Source organism: Aethalodelphis obliquidens, unplaced genomic scaffold (assembly GCF_003676395.1).
Source record: "Aethalodelphis obliquidens isolate GAN/ISIS:26980383/991018 unplaced genomic scaffold, ASM367639v1 scaffold80, whole genome shotgun sequence".
NCBI classification, from domain to species: Eukaryota; Metazoa; Chordata; class Mammalia; order Artiodactyla; family Delphinidae; genus Aethalodelphis; species Aethalodelphis obliquidens.
In genome coordinates this window covers 1,890,823-1,913,566 of record NW_020838024.1, presented here as the reverse complement: position 1 = coordinate 1,913,566, position 22,744 = coordinate 1,890,823, and the positions used below count along the sequence as shown (strand labels likewise).

The 22,744-nt window shown below is 32.8% G+C and overlaps 1 protein-coding gene across 4 annotated transcripts in view; it reads left to right on the top strand.

Moving 5' to 3' along the window:
* The window catches only part of NIPBL (NIPBL cohesin loading factor), a 191,505-nt gene that overhangs the window by 132,554 nt on the left and 36,207 nt on the right, over positions 1 to 22,744 (top strand). For all 4 annotated transcript variants that reach the window (XM_027092649.1, XM_027092653.1, XM_027092651.1 and 1 more), the window contains 15 exons: positions 158 to 309; positions 871 to 951; positions 1,413 to 1,513; positions 2,950 to 3,088; positions 4,651 to 4,733; positions 5,325 to 5,457; positions 6,505 to 6,648; positions 8,797 to 8,886; positions 9,983 to 10,197; positions 10,309 to 10,411; positions 11,031 to 11,129; positions 11,231 to 11,377; positions 13,636 to 13,770; positions 14,529 to 14,627; positions 15,453 to 15,506. In XM_027092649.1, coding sequence (XP_026948450.1) covers positions 158 to 309; positions 871 to 951; positions 1,413 to 1,513; positions 2,950 to 3,088; positions 4,651 to 4,733; positions 5,325 to 5,457; positions 6,505 to 6,648; positions 8,797 to 8,886; positions 9,983 to 10,197; positions 10,309 to 10,411; positions 11,031 to 11,129; positions 11,231 to 11,377; positions 13,636 to 13,770; positions 14,529 to 14,627; positions 15,453 to 15,506 — 1,775 coding nt within the window. The remainder of the gene's footprint in view (positions 1 to 157; positions 310 to 870; positions 952 to 1,412; positions 1,514 to 2,949; positions 3,089 to 4,650; positions 4,734 to 5,324; positions 5,458 to 6,504; positions 6,649 to 8,796; positions 8,887 to 9,982; positions 10,198 to 10,308; positions 10,412 to 11,030; positions 11,130 to 11,230; positions 11,378 to 13,635; positions 13,771 to 14,528; positions 14,628 to 15,452; positions 15,507 to 22,744) is intronic.

The window sequence follows — 22,744 nt, the reverse complement described above, 5'->3', positions numbered from 1 at the left end:
CTTTTAATAAATAGACAGCTTTATTTGCCAGGTTGTATTTTTATATAGGGGGGGAAAAAAGGTGTGTTCTTTTAATTCAGAAAGCGGTTTTATTATTTTTTAATAAACATTATTAAAAGTTGATATATTCCTTGTTTTGATTTTTTTTTCATTTTAGGAGGCTTGTTAAGTTCAAAGGCAAAACGGGCTAAATGTTCTACCCATAAGCAAAGAGTAATAGTAATGCTTTATAATAAAGTTTGTGACATTGTTAGCAGCTTATCAGAACTACTAGAAATACAGCTTCTTACAGACACAACAATTCTTCAGGTAAGTTTTTTTCAAGCATTTTCCATATTTCTAGACCAAAAAAATAAAGGAGAATAAGGGACCCTAATTGAGTTCAGTATAACCTCGCTCACTCAATAATACCAGCACTATGTTAATTTTTTCCATTCAGAGTATTTTATATCTAAATGGAAGAAATAAGAGCCTAGGGAAGTTTTAAAAAGAAACGTTTGGGGCAGAAGGCAGGTGAATGTAGTATAAATTCTAAACTGTAAATTATTTGAAAGATAAATGATCATTTCCTTTAAAATGTGTGAGGATACTTCTTCCAGAACAGTGAACTTTTTTTGTTTTTTACATTCCTGTGACATTTATCAATCCAGAAGTTAGAAATCAGAGGAATGGCAGCTATGAAGGAAGGTCTGTGCTAATTTGCTTGAGGGTGAAAGGGAACAAAAGGAAAAACTAGGTGCTGATTGATGAGGGAAAAGAAAATGCTCTTGTTGTTTTCCAGAAGTTTATGAATGCTTTGGGATTTAGTAAGGCAGAATGTTACTGAAATCTCTTACAGATGTGTACTGATTACTGTCTGTGTCTGTGCAGGTATCATCAATGGGAATAACACCATTTTTTGTGGAAAATGTCAGTGAATTACAATTGTGTGCCATTAAGTTAGTCACTGCAGTAAGTATAATCACTTCACATTTTTAGTTATCTCTCAGAAAAATAACAGTGGTATCCTTCAATCCAAATGTGCAAAAACTAATGCAGATTTGAGTTTTCTGTGAGGACTATTTTAGTATGCCTTAGATTTCAAACACTTCTAAATATTTAAAAATATTTCAGTTAATTCCTTAATATTTATTATAAAATCAATTATTTTAAATCATTTAAATCTTGGCTTACGTTTCATACCCAAGATATCATATTCCTCTAGATGAAACTAGCATACTATGACTTCTACAAGAATGTCATAATTAATGATAGAAAAGTTGAGCAAATTAAGTCATTGCCATCGAAGATGATGAAAACATTTTCATTCTGAATGGCAGATAATATTTTTTATCACATGGTATAGTATCATTTTTGTTTATTTTCAAATAATTATAACAAACTAAATTTGGAATCTTATAATTACTAAATAGGTATTCTCAAGATATGAAAAACATAGGCAGTTAATTTTGGAAGAAATTTTTACTTCACTTGCAAGATTACCTACCAGCAAGAGGAGCTTAAGGAACTTCAGGTAACTAACTATAGCAAAGTCTGAGTATAATGAAGAACTCCATTGTACTGTAGCCATCATATTTTAATTCTTTATCATTTCTGTCTGATTTTTATTTTGATGATCAAATAAAAGAGAGGCAATTCAGTCTCAGAACAGCGTGAAGAATACCGTAGGTGTGAGAAATAACAATGCACATTTTAGAGACTTAAAAGTTCAGTGATTCTCAAGTGTAAAGATCTGTGGCAAGGATTTTCAGTCTTGGCGTTATTGACATTTGGGGCCAGATAATACTTTTTTGCAGTGCTGTCCTGTACATAGTAAGATGCTTAGCAGCATCCTTGACCTCTACCTAATAGATACCAAAAGAAATGCACCTTTTCAAATTACAATTACCAGAATTTTCACTAGACACTGGCAAATGTTCTCTGAAGGGCAAAATCATCCCTGGTTAAGAACTATTGGCCTGTGAGAAGAGCAATAGGAAATACGGCTCCAGAGTCAGAGGCAGTTCAAGGATTTTATAAGCCTTACGAAGGAACTTGAACTTAATCCTTTATACAGTAGTAAGTCATTACATAATATTTTTAAAAGAGAGCTGAAAAATTACTCTAACAGAAGTATAGAAAATAGACATGACAATTAAACGCTCTTAATCACTAAGCACAGAGTAACTAAGGAATGTTATCCACTGCTGTGGTCAGCATTATTGCCTTTGTTGGCATAGGTAATCATCATGATTTTCATAACTATCATTATAATATTCCTGGCTGATTAAATGTGTTGACCTAGCATATAGGGTTATATTTAGATTGCTTTGAAGGCTGTCTTCTGTAAAATAATTGTTTTTATCTTAATTTTTTAGACTGTGTATTGATAAACATCTATTGTCCATTAAAACCTGAAGAAAAGCTATCAGCATCTAAAGGAATTCTTACGTTTTTAACTATCTTTTAAACAAAAAGATTTAAAATTTTATTTTTTATATTCTATGTCATAAAATATTCTATAACATAGATTATTTTATATTCTATGTCACTCATACTCTAACATATGATCAGGAGCTGACTATGTAGCAGATTTTAATAAGAAAATGAATACCAGAATGCCTGGGCATTGGGAAATCCTGAAGACTTCTCATTTTAAAAATCATTTTGAAAAATATTGATATTTTTTGTTATAATTGTTCAATCTGCAGTACGTATATAAAGTATAGAATTTTATATTAAATACTGCATTTTTCCTTTGACTATTTTAATTATCTATGCATAGGCATTTAGTTGGTTTTTTGAGAAGTTAGAAATAATTAGACTTAAGGATACTATTATAAGCAGTAAAGACAATGCCTAGAAATATTGGTAAAGAAAGCATCCTGAAACTTTCAGATCATAGATGACATGTAAAATGAAATTCTCTTCATACTCTGTAAGATTTAAATATTTTCTTCTCCATTAAAGGTTAAACAGTAGTGATATGGATGGAGAGCCTATGTATATTCAGATGGTTACAGCACTGGTTTTACAACTAATTCAGTGTGTGGTACACTTACCATCATCAGAGAAGGACTCTAATTCAGAAGAGGACTCAAATAAAAAAGTAAGGAGTCATTTGTAAGTTTTATAACTGTGTATTTTTGTAGGAGGAAGCAACTATATTCTCTGCCATTCTTATAAAACTGAAGTTCTTAATTAGGGCTTCATGACTGGGCTTGCAGATCCTTGTAGAGCATTAAACTAAGTTTTAGGAGACTTGCGTTCTTGTCCTGACTATTATATCCACCAGTCATGAAACATACAAATCATTTTACTCTGAGTTTGTTTCTTCAGCTATAAAATGGGGATGATAATACCTAACAAGCCTACTATTACAAGTTGTAAGACTCAAGTGAGATATTGAATGTGAAAGTGAATAATATTATAATTATAATATGTAGTATCTGTAATCACATACAGTAAATAATCGTTAATATAATTAATGTTAAATTCATGCAGAAAATGAGTTTATGCCCTCACTATTGAATAACTCATAGCTAAGATTTGCTTTTGGTTTTGTAGCTCTTACCCATCAACACTTAAAATTTTTCCAAGTTTTAAGTTTTACCTCAAAGAAGTTCAAAAGAAAGAGGGATAATTTTATTTCCTAATTCTGTTATAGTCGTGGCTGTGTGTATAGTAATAAATAATAAAGTGACTGGTTAATAAAGTATAAAATGAATATCAAAAATGTTGAGGTCCCTGTTGTTCTCCCCTTCTCCTAATCTCACTGTTCTCTTTTTAGTTTTTTCCTTACCATTGGTGAATGTTTATCTTCGTCCATTTATTTATTTATTTATCTGTATAAATTTGATACAGAATTTTTTAATTTACATAAATGATATAGTGACATATTTACAGCTAATTTTTTCACTCACCATTGTTTTTAATACATGTAACTAATGCTAGATTCTTTTTGATTTAGGTTAAACACATCATATATGACATACAACAACTTGAAGCAAAAGTTTCTCTAGATATACTTAGAAATAGAATATTAAATCATAGTGTACATGCACTTTTAACTTCACTGGAACTTGTCAGTTTTCTCACTAAAGTGGTGTTCTAGTTTACATTCTTACATTTTGATTTTGCCTAGTCTGGTTAGTATGAAATGATACCATGTTTTATTTTGCATTCTTCTGGTTACTAGTGAACTTTTTCATATATTTATTCACTTTTCGGGTTTCCACAACTTTGAATTAACTATTTATATCCTGGTCTTTAAATTTATAATGAAGGAGTTGAATTTTTTTAGTATTCTAGCATTCCATAAACTTTGAGCTTGGAATTTTTTTTGAAATTCTTTTTGTGTTGATATTTTCAATCAGAACTGTTCTGATCATGATAAACAACTGTTGATATTTCATTTGTTAAACACATTTGTCACTCTTAACATATTTTAATAAATAAAAATGAACTCTTATCAATATTTTAATTTAGTTTTTATGAAGTATTGAAATATATTTAGTATGCTAATTGTAGCTTCTCTTTTTATATCTAATAGTTAAGATTTTTAGTATTTAAATGTATTGCCCTTATATTCAGTAATAACATGGCAATAGCAACTGAAATAACTTGTAGGTTATTTCTTATATCTGTATAAATTCATTTTTCTCAATCTAGGTTGACCAAGATGTTGTCATTACCAATTCTTATGAAACAGCCATGCGAACAGCCCAAAACTTCCTTTCCATTTTCCTTAAAAAGTGAGTAAAATTAACATAATCTGATTTTTATTTTCGCCATATAGAGAATAGTTCATTTATTTTATGTAAAAGATTAATCCAACTTCCTGCCATAATCTGAACCTTGACTATATCTCCCTGACCCCTGATTTCCTTATCTTTAAAATGAGGAAATTAGAATATTAAAAATCTAAAATTTTATAAACTCGCTCATATGTTGAACTTCCAAAGTTAAAGTTCTAGATTGAAATTCTATAATTTTTTTTCTGTGAATTTTGGAACTTTCTAATTGAATAGGAAAGTTTGGGGAGAGAGGTTTCCTTAGCTTTCATAAGAATTTATAGTAATCTCATAGAAAAACAGTGGTCATTATTTAAAATGTGTTACACTTACCAGAAAATTATGTTAATGTCAATAAATGAATTCCCTGTAGTAGGGGGAAAAAATGAAGATTGAGAAACAGATTCATTTTAAACCATATTTTATTTAATGTACTCTCTTATACCATGTTTAGATGTGAGAGAAGAGGAAAACTTAGTTAACAAAGTTTTAGTCATATTGGTGAACATGTCACCTAAATTCACAGCCTTTCCATTATTTATCTTTGAACAGATGTGGTAGTAAGCAAGGTGAAGAAGATTACAGACCACTATTTGAAAATTTTGTTCAAGACCTTCTTTCAACAGTCAATAAGCCTGAATGGCCAGCTGCTGAACTACTCCTTAGTTTGTTAGGGAGACTGTTGGTAAGAGTATAGCATTTAAAGATTATTAGATTACTAGAAGACAACATAATGAGGATGTACTCTGATTCACAGATGATGAATTCTTTAAAAATGTGTAAGGAAATATGACCATTGCATCTCTATTTTTGCATGTGCATAACTGTACACAATACTGTCAGTACCTCGTAGAAACTTTGAAATGTTGTGACTTTCGGTGCTTTCATTTCATTACATAAGATAACAGTGCTTTAAAAAACTTTTTTTTGTTGTTGTTTTTTGTTTTGTTTTGTTTTGTTTGGAGGTATTGTTAGTTAAAAGCATCTCAACACTGAGTCATAAGTTATTGTAGTTAATTCATTTCAAGCATGAAACTGATTAATGTGAACTCTGTCATCTTTAAGAGTATTTCTAAAAACATGACACGTTTTAGTCCTAATGTAATATTGTATTAGGGAAATGCAAAGAAATACTATTGTGATTTTTCTTTTTATCTTTAGACTACATTTGGACTTGTGCAATTGTTACAAAGTTTTTGGGACCTTACTTTTTGTCAGCTGGAAAACTTAATACTATTCTGAAACCAAGATAATTTTTCATAGGCATCAGAATTCCAGCCTAACAAATTCTTACTCAGTAATAATCCCATTTTATAGAGTTTAGCCTACATTTAAAGAAAGTGACTGTGTTCTTAGGAAGGTTTAATTTTTTATTTATATATATATATATATATATATATATATTTTTTTTTTTTTTTTTAATGAAAATGTTAAAAATTCCAGAAACTCAAAAGGCAATTACTGGGAGTTTCCTGGTGGCCTAGTGGTTAGGATCCTGGGCTTTCACTGCCATGGCCTGGGTTCAGTCCCTGGTCAGGGAACTAAGATCCCATACGCTCTGGGGTGAAACCAAAAAAATAAAATTTTTTTAAAAAATTACTTTGTGGAACAATATCACAGGGGAAAAAAGTGTTTAACTTTCAAATAATACAACATAGATTTGGTACTTATAAGTTCTATTAAAAATAGTATAAATCGGTTAAATTAAAAGAAAATTATTTTTCATGTGTAGGTTCATCAATTCAGTAACAAGTCAACAGAGATGGCTTTAAGAGTGGCATCTCTTGATTACCTTGGAACTGTTGCTGCACGACTGAGGAAAGATGCTGTTACAAGCAAAATGGATCAAGGGTCTATAGAACGAATTTTAAAACAGGTATTGAGATAAAGAATTTGAATTTGGGGGATAAGTAATAGTTAAGTACTTTTTTTAGATATTCTTCTGTTAGTGTTGCATTTTATTTTGTAGATTCAGAATAAAATGTTACTCCTAAAAATGGGCTTTTTCAAAAGCTCCACTGAGAAAATTTATACCGTAGGGTGAATTATGTGTAATAGGAACTTTCAGATGATTTATATAATCCTTAATTTACTTTCTTTTTGTGAACTACTGTTATGAATGTATGATGCTATTTTTTCTATTTGGTTTAACAATACCTTTTTTTTTTTTTTAAACTATGGATGAGATGGTAGTAATACTAAAAGTTACTTAAGAAAATTGATAGGTAAATAATCTCTAATCATACCATGCACAATGTTTTCATTTTCTTTCTACTCTTTTTTCTTTTTTTAATGTCCATAACCATATCCATTGCTGGCCATGACAAATGCCTCTAATTTTTTTTTCTTGTTACTATACTTTGTATTTTGAAATAATTTTAAACTTACAGAAAAGTTTTAAGACTAGTACAAAAAGTTCCCATTAATCTTTCACCCAGATCCCTTACTGGTTGACATTTGCTTTATCATTCTTTTTCAAAATACACACGCATATGTATCTGTATATGCATTTTTATTTTCTTCTGAACCATTTTGAGCAGACAGGATGCCCCCATGACCCCTGAATTTCAAAGTGTGATTCCCTGGACAAGCAGCACCAACTTTTACATCACCTAGGAACTTGTTAGAAATGCAAATTCTCAGGACTCTCTCTGGAACTACTGAATCAGAAGCTCTGGTGGTGGGGACAAGCAGTCTGGTTTAACAGACCCTCCAGGTGATTCTGTTGAATGCTGAAGTTTGAGAACCACTGCTTTGTGTATGTTTTCTACGAACAAGAACTCTCACTTAAATATCCACAGTACAGCTATGAAAAGCAAGAAATTACCATTAATATAATACTACCATTTAATGGAATATTACCATTCCTGTTGTATTTGATAGATTATCATTTGTTGCTGTCATTATTGTAGCACTCAAATTGAACTAGATTTGACCAGTGGGAGCCCCTTTAAACTGCCTTTTGTATCTTTTTGATATCTTCCCATCTTTCCTTGAGGACTTTGTGGCCCAAGATGTTTCAGACTCATCTTTTACTTTCCTTGTGCCAGCCCTGGAATCAGCCATTTCTCCAAGTATTGCTGATTCCTTTCATTGAAGAATGGTAACTAGGTGATTTTCAGTATTTCTGAGAGTAGACCTAGGACCTCTTATTTGCCACATACGACCATGTACTGTACACTGTAAAACTTGAGGGGAGTGATCCTTGGTAAATATTTTTATGACTCTTGACAGACTTCCGAAAAGCTTTTGGAACTTTACAGTGTACTAGTTTACAGTTCTATGACTAATTTCTGAATGTATCCATTTCACTATACTCCAAGAACATAGGTTATTCTAATCTTTGTTTTCTACTTAGATATATTCTTAACCATATATTTGGCATTTCACATGGTAAACCAGAAAATAAGCTATAGACATTAATGTCAACTCAGAGTTAATTTCTCCTTCTGTATTGTTCTTGACAGAACCAAAGACTCAGTCCCTTTCTGATTCTAGATCAAATGCACAGCTCAAATATACCTACTGTATATTTAATATCCTACATGAAATAAAGTACTATTTTATGTTAATTGCAAATAAAAATATTTCCCTTTCAGAATGTTTTTTTAAAATAATATCCCAAAGACACCTGTAACACATAATAATTCAGGCAATAATTAGTTTCCATTTACTAGATTAAAAGTTTGGAATTATCTCTTACCAAACAGAAAACCAGTGCTAGACCTTCCTACCTCTGAAGATTTACATACATGTTGTTCTAATAATTATTATGTCAGCTACTTACGAGCTTCTTTAAAGAAAGTTAACATGTAGTTCATAAAAATAAAGGTTAACCTCAGCTCTTAGTACACTTCAGCTATCGATATATAACGTTTTTCAAAAATAGTATTCTTCTGTTTCTTCCTATACTTATATTTTTATCATTTATCAGATTTTTCCCTCAGATTTGTATGTGCAACTGGATGATTTGTTAAAAAACATTAGTAATATGTTTTTCGTTACTACTTGGTTTATTTTGTAGGTTTCAGGAGGAGAAGATGAAATCCAACAGTTGCAAAAAGCATTGCTTGATTACTTGGATGAAAACACTGAGACTGATCCTTCACTAGTGGTAGGATTCTATTCTCCCTTTTTATTGGAGAGTTTACATGTTTGTTTCAAACTTGGTCTGTAAGAAAATTGAGAAGTGTTGTGAAGAGGAGAGTTGTATTGGAATCTTGATTTATAAAACGGGTACATGATAGTCTAAACGAAAAAGAGTGATTATGGAATGATTTGTCTTAAATGGAATTCTGGTACAGATATTGTAGTGTACTAAAATTGTGTGACATGGGAAATATTTAGAAATCTTTCCATAGGTTATCTTTGAGACCAAGTGAGATCATTTGTCCAGGTGATGCATGAGATGATCTGTTAGCATATAAAAAGAATATTAGAATTTTATATCTATATTTATTTTTAACTATAATCCTTAATTCTGTTTTTTTATATATTAGGTATCCAGAATATTAGTAAAAGAAGTTTATATGTAAAATTTATATACTATATTGGGGCACTTTTAAATTTTTTTTTTAATTGATGGGATATGCATCTAAAGTGGTTGGAGATAACTAAGCTGTTCAGCCAGCTACTGCAGGTTTTCAGTCTTTGTGGAAAGGAACAGATTATACAGTGATGTACGTCCATTATTTCTCAATAAAAGTGAAAAAATAAACAGGAACAGATTAAAAGGAACAGATTATAGGTGTACCTTAGTGTTAATATATTTCAATAATAATTGGCTATGTATTTCTTGAAGAAGTAAGGTGAAATTTTGAAAATAACTATAGAGTCTTCTACCTTCAGCATTTTATCCATGTGTTCTAAACTTTTCTAGTTGACCCATCATCTCTAATTTTACTAACTCGTTGTGTGATACCGTCCTTAGTTAAGTAGTTATAGTAGTATTGTAGACTTAATACAGTTGTGTTTATAAAATTATCTTTTGATGTCATTGATATAACAGTTAGGACAAAGTAAAATAATAAGTTTTATATCATTTAGATATTCTAAAAGTTCTAGCTTTCTTAAAATCTGTCTTTATCTGATGGAAGTTTTTTTAAAGTAAACCTTGATATTTGTATTCCTGATTGTGAACACTTTATCAGTAGGTTGGAAATTTTGTTACTAATTTCATCAAACTCAAATCTCACCAAATTTCTTTCCAGTTTTCTCGTAAATTCTATATAGCCCAGTGGTTCCGTGATACAACTCTGGAAACAGAAAAGGCGATGAAATCACAAAAAGATGAAGAATCATCTGAAGGAACACATCACGCAAAGGAAGTTGAGACAACTGGTCAAATTATGCATCGAGCTGAAAATCGGAAAAAGTTTCTTAGGAGCATTATCAAAACCACACCTTCTCAGTTCAGCACATTAAAGTAAGATCCAAAGAGAAAACATCTTTACTTTTTCAGTTATCTCTTTGATATCTATTTACCTACTTTACAAAAAAATTAAATAAATTAAAATTTAATGACTTTTTGTTGCAGGATGAACTCTGATACTGTGGACTATGATGATGCTTGTTTGATTGTTCGATACTTGGCCTCTATGAGGCCGTTTGCCCAGAGCTTTGATATTTATTTGACACAGGTAAACTGGACCAGAATTCCTTATACAATGAAATTGATTTTTCTAATTCTGGTTACTTGCGTTTGAGTATGATGTCTATTCATTGTTGAGAACAGATACTTTAAAAAATCATGAAAGTAACATTTGTTTCTGTGTTCCATATTTGTTAAAATATCTTTGTTCTGCATGCCTTTTACCTATTGATTCTTGTTTTACAGATAAATGGATATGTATCTGTATGGTACAGGTAGAGTGATGGTATATAGGTAGAGTGATTGATGTTATAAAAATATTCAATTCCAAGTTATTATTTAAATGATACTAAATATCCTTGATTAAAGTTACAGATAGGAAGGTTTCAGTGGGGCTACAGGTTCTTGCAGATGAAGCATAGCAATAAAAAAACAGGTTTAATTGAGAATGCCAGGATAAAGGAAAGTCCCTAAAGCATAGAATGCCATACCATGTTTTAAGTTAAAGCTTTGGATCAGTAAGATAACAGATCTTTTACTCACTTATATAAAAATTAAAGGAAAGTGAGTATGATATTTATTTTAATTTTTTTGCATGTTTTCTTTCTATATTTTGTTAAATGTTATGTGTTCTAAAATTGATGAAAATGTCAATATTTGCTTGGCAGATCCTTCGAGTTCTTGGTGAAAATGCAATTGCCGTTCGAACAAAAGCCATGAAGTGTTTATCTGAGGTTGTTGCTGTAGACCCCAGTATTCTAGCAAGGGTAAAGAGGAGCACAGATGATTCTTTTTATTTGAGTTTTCTATTCAAATTAAAATATTCGTTCTACTTAGTATAAATTACGTTTTCTTTATTTTTCTTTAGCTGGATATGCAGCGAGGAGTTCATGGACGATTGATGGATAACTCCACTAGTGTCAGAGAAGCAGCAGTAGAATTACTAGGTCGATTTGTCCTTTGTCGACCTCAGCTTGCTGAGCAGTATTATGATATGCTGATTGAAAGAATATTGGTATGTTTGTTATGTCATTTTTATTGTAATTTATGAGTATAATTTTGCCTTCCTAATGTCACTTTTTAAAAATGTTAAGCTAGAAATGTAGATATCAATTATGTATTTATATTACCTAATCTGTAAACTATAGCAGCTTTCTAAAGAAGGACATATTTCAAGAGGAGGGCTGCTCAATATTGTAAAACAAATCATCGGCAAAAATTGGATTCCTTTTTACAGTTACTCTTGCCTTTTGATTATGCCAGTTTACAATGAGTAAATGATAGGAGCTACATGGCATAGTTAAATATTTTGGACAGGAATCTAGAGTAATTATATATGTACATATATAAACAGGAAGAATTGTTTCAGTGAGAACTAGGTATAGAACTTTGGTGTCTGACAGTATTTTTGGCCATTATGTATATTCGCATGTTTCCTGAAAGCTGAATTATGACAAGCTCAGATACCTGCAAGTTAAACAAGAAAGTCATTGGAGTCTTAAGACCAAACTTAAGAAACACTATTCTAAGATATTCTTTTCTTCTATGTCATTGAATTCTCTGGCCCTGAAGTATTTCCCTGGAAAATGAAAGAATGAAAAAATGAAACACTGGCATTACAAAATATCTGTAGAATTTTCATACCACCCACTGCGGACATATTGATTTCTTCTGTAACTCAACAGAGATGCATAGGTACAGGATTAGGTATTTCTGAAATGATAAGAGTTTATTTTATCACCTTTAGCCCAGCATTAGAATACAGTGGGACTGAGAGTTACAGATAATTTCATCTTCAACTAGCATAAAATCTTGATGGAAACAAAGAATTTTAAGGAAAGAGTGGAAGAATTTTTTCCATTTTAGTGCCTCACTCTTTTCAAGAGTGAAAGACAAACTCCTCAGGATTTTCAGATATAATGAACTCTGACAGTGTCTACCTTAGTAATGTATCCTAAAATATTTTCACAATTGCTAAATTGCATAATGGAAATAATTTTACAGAATAACTGTTCAATGCTTTTTATTTATTTTAAAAATGCTTTAATTATGAAAACTTGTAAAGTTAAAGAAAAATATTACAATGAACAGCCAAGTATCCACCACAATATTTCACCTCTATTTTTTTTAATATATAAATTTATTTATTTATTTTTGGCTGAGTTGGGTCTTCGTTGCTACACACAGGCTTTTTCTAGTTGTGGCAAGCGTGGGCTACTTTTCATTGCGGTGCGTGGGCTTCTCATTGCAGTGGCTTCTCTTGTTGCAGAGCATGGGCTCTAGGCACACGGGCTTTAGTAGCTGCAGCACGCAGGCTCGGTAGTTGTGGCTCGCGGGCTCTAGAGCACAGGTTCAGTAGTTGTGGCACATGGGCTTAGTTGCTCCACAGCATGTGGGATCTTACTGGACCAGGGCTTGAACCTGTGTCCCTTGCTTTGGCAAGCGGATTCTTAACCAGTGCACCACAAGGGAAGTCCCTCATCTCTATTTTATGTAGAGTATTCTCTAGCTCTTTTTTACACATATCCACCATGACATTGACTAATTAAAAAAGGCCAAGCCAGAGACTTCGCTGGCAGTCCAGTGGTTATGACTTTGCCTTCCAATGCAGGGGTGCAAGTTCCATCCCTGTTCAGGGAGCTAAGATCCCACATGCCTTGGGGCCAAAAAACCAAAAGATAAAACAGAAACAATATTGTAACAAATTCAATAAGGAATTTAAAAATGTTCCACATCAAAAAATCTTTTAAAAAAAGGAAAATATCATTAAAAAATAAATAAATAAAAATAAAATAAAATGGCCAAGCCAGTATTGTTATTTCCTCATGGTTTTTTTCATTTAATCTGTTCCTTTGTTTCTTATATTTACTATAAATCATAATATAGTGACAATGGTTTGAAAGAGTTAGGTTAAACATTTTTGTTAAATATACTTCATATGCTGTTTAAGCGCCAGACACTGTCCTAAAAGTTCCATGTTTGTTATCCCATTTAATTTTGGCAAGCTTATACTCTAGTCTTGTGTTCAGTGCCATTTCGTATTTTTCCATGTATTAGATATATTTTAAAAGCAAAGACAACATAATAAAATAACTTAAATTTATAGTAACATTAATAAAAGAGCATATAAAAAGGAAATATATAGACCATGTTTATCATGTTAATAAATAGTGTATATACTGCTTGTTGGTATTTTCTGATTTCATTTTACCAAATTTCCCACACCTAAGCATCTCAATTTTTCTGATGTTTAAAATACCTTTCTATTCCTAGGATACTGGTATCAGTGTCAGAAAAAGGGTAATAAAGATTCTAAGAGACATCTGTATTGAACAACCAACATTTCCAAAAATTACAGAAATGTGTGTAAAAATGATTCGCAGAGTGAATGATGAAGAGGGTATTAAGGTGAGATAAAAATGTTGACTACTTTAAATTTCATTTTTTAACTAATGTTTTAAATAATTTAAATGTTTATTTTATATAAATTTTGTTAGTTTACATATATATACTTTAAAGTGAATCATTTTAGATTATAAATTCAAGAAAAAGACATACTTATATATTTTTATTTCTAGATCTTGCATTAATTAATAAGATCTGATCTTAACCAATTTAGCAATTACAATATTTAATATCATTGTAGAGATTGCATTGTATATAGGTAGTTTATTATCAAGTTAAATTTATTTTGATTTTCAAATGGTATATGCTTGGTTTTCTAAATTAGTAAATACTTTGTTGAAAGTTTAATCCTGAGTTCATTAGTGAATTTACGTATGTATGATTGTCCCTATATTTCTTTTGGGGGTTTTTTCTTTTGTTTTTTAACAACTTCTCCCCCAAAAGTAGAAAAAGTGTGTTTTTAGTTTGATTAAAAGCATTTGAATGTGTACTCTCCAGAAGTTCTATACTAGGCATCGTATTACCCATTTAAAATCATTGCCAAGTTGAAAAATATTATAATTTTTGTAAGTTAATTGCTGATTTAAAAAAAAAACTGAGGATGTCATACCAGTAGTTTCTGGTAATTTGTGTTTTGTTTAGTTATTTATAGGTTGTTTTTTTTTTTAATAGTTCTGTTTTGGGCTTTAATGAGAATTGGGGGTTAAGAATTTTGCCACATTCATTGTAGTTACTTAGTTTGAAATTTTTCTTTCTTCTAGAAATTAGTAAATGAAACATTCCAAAAACTCTGGTTTACTCCAACTCCACACAATGACAAAGAAGCAATGACAAGGAAAATTTTAAATATCACTGATGTGGTAAGAAGGACTGGAACAAGGGTGGTCCCTGTGGATGCAAACCTCATTGAGGTCTGCCTTGTCTTACAAAGGGAGAGACAATGACAAGATATTTGGTTATTCTCTACTGCATCCCTTCCTTTATATTTCTGGATGTACTCAAGGGATGCAAATAAGATGAGAGTGTTGTTTTCACCTAGCCCCACTTGTTGGCATCCACTGAGTTAAGCGCTGATATTAAAATTCTCCAGATTCTTCCAATAATTGAAAACTGAAAGGGAAAGGAGAAGTGGGTAAAAAGATAACAATAACCCATGGATGGCAACCTGAAATGAGATAGTAATTTCTACCTTTTTCAGAAAACATGAATTAAGATTAGTTTCATTATGTTTAATTATACACATAAGCCTCAATTTTTCTTGACCCAGAATACTGTTCATGTTTTGAACATAAGAAATTTTATATTATGGATTACATGATCAACTCTGTTTCACTAATGTCTTTAAATCTTCTATCTAGAAGGAAAATAAGAAGCAAACATTTCCATTTTTATTGTTTTTAGACCTTACAGATTTTTCTGATAGTATGTGATTCAATAATACTGTTCAGAATGTATACCATTTTTAAAATTTCAATACATTAATTTCTTGAATGTCTTCTAAGATATTTTTAGAATAAAGTTCTTTAACATGGTGAATTATTGGCTCACTGAAAAAATAGTTTACTCTAAAAATAATTTTTTTAATTTAGAACTTTGGATATTTATATACTTGAGGCTACAGCATAGCAAAAGTATATTTTAAAGTAAATTTCTAACTTTGATAGCTTCACCATTTCTCCCCTTAGGTTGCAGCATGCAGAGATACTGGCTATGACTGGTTTGAGCAACTTCTTCAAAACGTGAGTTTTTGTAGACTTTATGATTTAAAAGAAGTTTTTCAGTTATTTTTTAAGTATATACTTTGTGGTAGGGAAAATTTATTTCAATATATTAAGCTGAATGTTTTGGTTAATATCCCTGTTTAATGAATTGTTCAATTGCTTGCTACAAGTAAGTTTTCTAAATCACTAATATTGATATTCTGTCTTCCCATCCTTCTAGATAATTTTTTTATCCCTTTAATCTAGATGATAGACATGAGATCTATAAATAGGTATATAGATTACATTAAATATATATTTACATTATTTGACATGTTATAAAATATGTAGAATTTCCTATAGTAGTGCAGGATTAAACCACAATTAGTGTTCTTTAAAAATTTTGTAAATTGAAATGTGAATTTTTTTTATTTAAGAATTTTCAAATAGATAGAAGTACCCATCACCCAGCTTCAAAAATTGTTAGCACTTTCCTAATATCTTATTTATCTCTATCCCTCCCCCATCTTTTTTTTTTTAATTTTTTTTTTTTTGGCTGTAATACCTTTAAAGAAAATCCCATACTTTGTATCATTTCACCCATAAATACTTTAGTATTGATCTCTAACAGAAATGACTTTTTAAAAAATAACCAGAATATCTTTATCATCTATATCAAAATAAATATTAATAAAATTATTTCCTAATATTTAATACGTTGTCGATGTTCACATTTCCCTGATTGTCTCAAAAATGTATTTTTATAGTTGGTTTGCAGTTGCTTTGGTTGACATGGCTGTTAAGTCTTAGTCTATAATAGTCAACCCTTCACTCCTTTTTTCATGCCACTTACATGTTTTCCTGTAGAGTGTCCCACATTCTGGATTTCATAGACCTCTTCTTTCTGGTGTCATTTAAGTTGTTCCTCTGTCCACCGTTTTTTTCTGTAAACTCTTAAGTTAGATCTAGAGGTTTACTAATACTGAAGTTCAGTTTTAGGAGTATAGACAGAAATACTTCACAGGCAATGCTAAATATTATTGCCTCACATCAAGAGGCACATAATGTTTGGTTGTTACATTTTCAGTGATTTTGATTGCCTGGTACATCTGTTATACAGTCTTTCAGGACTGGTTTTAAATGATCATTACCTAGATTCATTATTTTCAGTAGAAGTTGCAAAACACTGATTTTTTTTCTAGTTATTTTATTTATTCCATATTAATTAGCAAGGATTCTTCTTTAAAGAGGAATTTTGTCCTAATATTTGGCTACTGTAAAATATAGTTTGTACATGAAGGGCAGGAGAAATACTTTATTCTTTTCCATTACTTAATCAAGTTTCAGAATAATGAGTTTTCCTGTCAATATCAGTGTGAACTAAAAGATTTTTGTATCTCTGTATTTTAATTTATTGCAATCATAATTCTTTTTGAAGCTCAAATTGTCCCGTGTTTGCCCAGTGGTAGTCCCTTCAAATGGATCTTGTATCATTTTGGTATAAACTCATTATTCTTTTGTAGCCTGATTACTTTCTGCCTCTAAAAGATGCCCCAGACTCAACTTATACATTTTCTGTCCCAAACCTGAAATCAACCATTTTTCCAAAGAGCCATGAATCCCTTTGGTGGGAATAATCTGGGTGCTGTGGATGTTCATTGCTAACAGGTTATCATAGCTTTGGGCCTTTTCAGAGGATAGAGCTAAAAGATATATATTTCTTAGAAAGAAAAACATAAATCAAGAATTTATATTGTTGTTTTTTTTTTTTTTTTTTTTGCGGTACGCAGGCCTCTCACTGTTGTGGCCTCTCCCGTTGCGGAGCACAGGCTCCGGACGCGCAGGCTCAGCGGCCACGGCTCATGGGCCCAGCCGCTCCACGGCATGTGGGATCTTCCCGGACCGGGGCACGAACCCGTGTCCCCTGCATCGGCAGGCGGACTCACGACCACTGTGCCACCAGGGAAGCCCTGTATTGATATTTTTAATTCAAATTTAAGATTATGAGATTCTGCTTCTTTGATTTTATTATTTCCTTTAGGCTAAAAATCTTATTTCCAAGGAAATGGACATAATTTCCTATTTGCTTTGCCCTACTATATTGACAGTAAGATTACTGGATACAGTTTAAGATTTTTTTTTTTGCATTTCTTTTTATCTGTAGCTCACTAAACATATACCATTAAAAATCTATCATGAAGTAATTTTTTCTGTTCGATTATGTCAACAATTTACTATCTGTTAAGTCTGTTTACTTTTTTATTTTTAATAATACTTTTAGTAATAAAACTGTATTTAGCAATATTTTTAACAATCAATCAAAATTATTTTATTGAGGCATAATTTACATGCAAAAATATTCACCAGTTTTAGGTGTACATTTTGATTAACTTTAGTAATTATTTACAGTGATGTAAAGAATATCACTCTTAAAAGCTTCCTTGTGCCTCTTTGTAGTTGATCCTCTCCCCTTGGTCCTTGGAAGACACTGATTCACTTTTTGTCACTACAGTTGTCCCTCTTGTAGAATTTCATATCAGTAGAATCATACAACATGTAGTCTTTTGTGTTTGACTTCTTTTAACTAGCAGAATGTTGCTGGTGTATTAATGTTTTATTCCTTTTTATTGCTGAGTAGTGTCAATAGTATGGATGTATCATAATTTCTTTATTCACAAATTTATGGACTTTTGGGTTGTTTTCAGTTTGGACTATTATGAATAATCCTGCTATGAATATTGGTGTGCAAGTTTTTGTGGGGATAGGTGATTTCATTTCTCTTGGGTAAATTCCTGTGATCGTAGTTGTTGGGTCATGTGGTGAGTGAGAAACTGCCAAGCTGTTTTTCCAAAATGGCTGAACCATTTTGCATTTCCACCAGCAATGTTCCAGTTGCTCCACATCCTCACCAGTACTTGGTATTGTCATTCTTTTTAACTTTAGCCCTCTGGTAGTATGTAGTAATATGTTGCTTTTAAAAAAATTTTAAGATGCCTTTTTTAAGCATCCTCATGGTGTTTGCCTCTGTTATCCAGTCTGTAATATCTTCGACTCTCTTCATCAGTCATCTTCCATTTTATAATTTTACATGATATATTTGACATCCTTTCCCTCCTAAGTCAAATAATTAGCTCTATATTATAGAGCCTTATGACTGTCTTAGTTATATTTATGTCAGCCATTCCAAAGGGGCATAATTCCTAGAAAACTCTACAACAACGTTTCATGTGATAATTGTAATAAAAGTTAAAGTAAGAATTAAGTATAGCTATCAGAAATGTCATTAGTTAGTATTAATAAAAAGAATCTAAGATAATATCTCTATGTGTTATTAGCAAGTTGAAAGTAGAAAAGAGAACACTAGATTTATAATCTCTTAGTAGTTTTATATTCTTCATATCTTTACTCTCTAGTCCTCTTTTAGTTCATTGCTTTCTGTTGCTCCCTATTCATTGCTTTCCTCCTTTAGTTTCTGCCAACAATTTAGTTTACCAAAATGACATTGTGACTTTCTGATACAGTCATTAGACTAGCAGAGTTTAGTTTAATGAAATAAAGAAAACTAAAAAATATTTATATAAATACATCTGATGGAGATATAACCACTCTTAGCAGTTGTAACAGCACTGTGCATAAATTTTAAGAGAAGCTGGGAAGGATACATAGAAGGGACTACTGGAATTGTTTGAAATTCTTGAATCAAAAATAATTAGCACTCTTACTGTTTCCACATGGATTCATGTACACACATTCCATTCTGTCCAATTTCAGATATTTCTCATTATTATTTTTATGTTGGGTCGGCTTCGTATAGATCAGTGATTCCCAATTCATGGAATATGATTTCCTCGGCAAACTTGAAGTACTACATGAAATAGCTTCATATTTACACAGGCATCAAACTCTGTCCACTAAGTACATATACACATTTTGTAAATGTATGGAAATTCAATTCCCTTATAACTTAATGAATTCATAGCTTTTTTGTGATTTTTTTTCCAGTAGTATGTGAAAGAAAAAGTTCTATCATGAAAGTCCTTACATTTTTTTTATTTCTAAAAAGTGGTTCAATTAATTTAAACCACTGTCATAGCCTATGGTGGGTACACAGAATTAATTTTACAGAGCCACTCATTGTCATCGTTTATGATCTAAGACTACAGCCTTTTTTTAGTTGACAAGAAAATGCAGGCAATGAAAAAACTTGAATAAACTATATTTCATCTGTTCCTGGCCTTTGTAGTCCAAAACAAGATCTCCTTCTTGAAGTTTACAATCAAATACTCTTATTGCCATCAATCAGTGAATGAATAGAGAAACCGATATATCCATACAATTTGATAGTGCTCCACATCATAAAGGAACAGACTGCTGATACATACAGCAACATAGACGGTTAATGAAAACACTGCAGAATGAAGGAAGCCTTACACAGAGGAGTACATACTCTGATTCCATTTATATGAAGTTCGAGGAGAAGCAAAACTAATCTGTATTGGAAAAAATCAGAGGAGTGATTGCAGGGGTCAGGGATTGACTCAGAAGGGACATGTATTAGTCATGTTTCTCCAGAGAAACAGAACCAACAAGATACTGAGAAAGGGAGACAGATTTATTATAAGGAATTGGCTTATGTGATTATGGAGGTTCTTAAATCCCACAGTCTGCTGTCTGTAAACTGGAGACCCAGAAAAGCCCCTAGTATGTAGTTTAGTCTGTGTCCTAAGGCCCGAACCACGGAAGCTGATAGCGTAAATCCCAGTCCAAATGTGGGAGGAGACCAATGTCCCAGCTCAAGTACTCAGAAAATGGTTGGATTCTCCCTTCCTCTACCTGTTCTATTCAGCCCCACCCACATTGGAGAGGGCAGTCTCCTTTGCTGAGTTCACGAATTCAAATGCTAATCTCATTTAGAACCACCTTTACTCACCAACACATCCAGTAATAATGTGTAACCAGATAACTGGGCATCCCTTGGCCCAGTCAAGTTAACACTTAGAATTAACCATCACAGTTCTACCCTTTGTTAACTTGGTACCCATATACATCTACTTAAACCATACTAAATCTCCAAATAAAGACAATAACAAGGTCATGGTTATACCTAACATGATACAACTATCATGCATGTAACCAAAAATGCACCAACCCCTTCCCCAGAAGAAGTCCTTGAGTGATGTTTACTCTTCTGGATATCCCATAATTTAAGTACTGTGATGTCAGATTAACAACATTTAAATACTGTGATATGAAGTCAGTACACTTTATGTTATGTGATAAAGGAATAAGCGGGGGGTGGGGAAGAAGGATATTTTCTCACTTTCCCTCTCCCCCACCTCTGTACACACAACACACACACACACACACACACGCACACACACACAAATGTATTCATGACAAAATAAGTAGGAAATACTCATGGCAATTGAAGTCCTTATTTCTATAACTGGTAATGTGATCACAGCTGGTATAATACTAAGAGATGGCCTAAGGGATCTCTTGTATTCCAGACATACTCTTCCGTACCTCCATTATAGAGTAGTACTCCAGTTTCTTCTTGGTAGTCAGGATCAATCACTCCATCCAGAACCCTAACTCCCTTCTTTGTTGTTGATTCAGAAGCATGAGGAGCACACAGTAGTTGGGTGACAGTACTAACTTTCAGTTCAGTGGGATTATGGTTGTGTTTCCTGGTAGAAACATTCCCTCTCTAGAACCTCTCTGTAAGCCAGCAGAGCATAAAGTAGATGGAACAGAAGCAAAAATTTTGCTAATGGGTCACTAGGGGTAATAGTGAGTGATGCCCCTCAAATTTCCACCTCTTGATTCCTGGACTAATCCTGGCTATGGACTAAACAGCACCATGTATCAGTGCTGACTCAGAGCATAAGAGCCTGCTGGAGAATCTTGCCTGAGCCATTGCAGGATATTGCCACCTATCTGGTGCTGTAACTGAATCTTTAAAGGGACATTCCACATTGTATCAAGTCAGCTGTTTCAGAATAGTCGGGAACATGAGCATGGGCTCGTTGCTACACTTCTTTTGCTGTGAAGTGAGTTTCTTAATCAAAAGCAATGCTGTTGGGAGTACCATTATGGTAGATAAGGTATTCTGTAAGTCCGCAGGAGATAGTTTTGGTAGAAGCATTGCCTGCAGGAAAGGCAAATCTGTATCCAGAGTGTCTATTCCAGTAAGAACAAAATGCTGCCTCTTCCATGATGGAGGCAGTCCAGTGTAATCAACCTGCCACCAGGTAGCTGGCTGATCACCACAGGAAATCATTCCATATGAGGGACTCAGTGTTGGTCTCTACTGCTGGCAGGTTGGGCACTCAGTGGTAGCCATAGCCAGTGTGGCCTTGGTGAGTAGAAGTCCATGTTGCTGAGCCTATACATGGCCTCTATCTCTGCCACCATGGATAGTTTGTTCATGAGCCCATTGGGTGATGACAGGAGTGGCTGGGGAAAGAGGCTGATATCCTCAGAGAAGGTATCTGCAGAACAGGTCATCCTATCCACTTGATTTTTAAAATCCTCTTCTGCTAAGGTTACCCTTTGGTGAACATTCATGTGGGATATGAATATTTTCATGGATTTTGCCCATTCAGAGATGTCTCCACATGCCTCTTCCCCAGATTTCCTTATCAACAACTTTTCAATCATGTTCCTTCCAAGTCCCTGACCATCCAGCCAAACCATTGGCCATGACCCATGAATCAGTATATAATCACACATCTGGTCATTTCTCCTTCCAAGCAAAGTGAACAACCAGATGCACAGCTGCAAGTTCTGCCCAGTGGGAAAATTTCTCTTCACCACTGTCCTTCAGGGATGTCCCAGAAAGGAGTTGTATTGCTACAACTGTCCACTTTTGGGTGGTACCTGCATATTGTGCAGACCCATCTATAAACCAGGCCCAAGTCTTCTCTTCCTCTGTCATCTGACCCTAGGGTCTTCCCCATGGTCAGCTGAGGCCATAGGTGCAAGCTGGGAGAGAGAAGGTAGTGTAGCAGAAGTGGGAACCACAGGCATTTAGGCCATTTTTTCAAGTGCCCCTTAGCCTGCTCTGACCTAATCATGTATATACCACGTACATTTGATAATAGAGTACTGCTTTTCACACCCAACTTTATGGCTTGGTGAGTCAGAAAACACCCAGTTCATGACAGATCGGAATGCATGATAATTTGGTGGCCCATGGCTAGGCATTCAGTATCTACTGAGGCCCAGTAGCATGCCAAGAGCTATTTCTATGGAGGATGGCAAGCCTTTGCTCC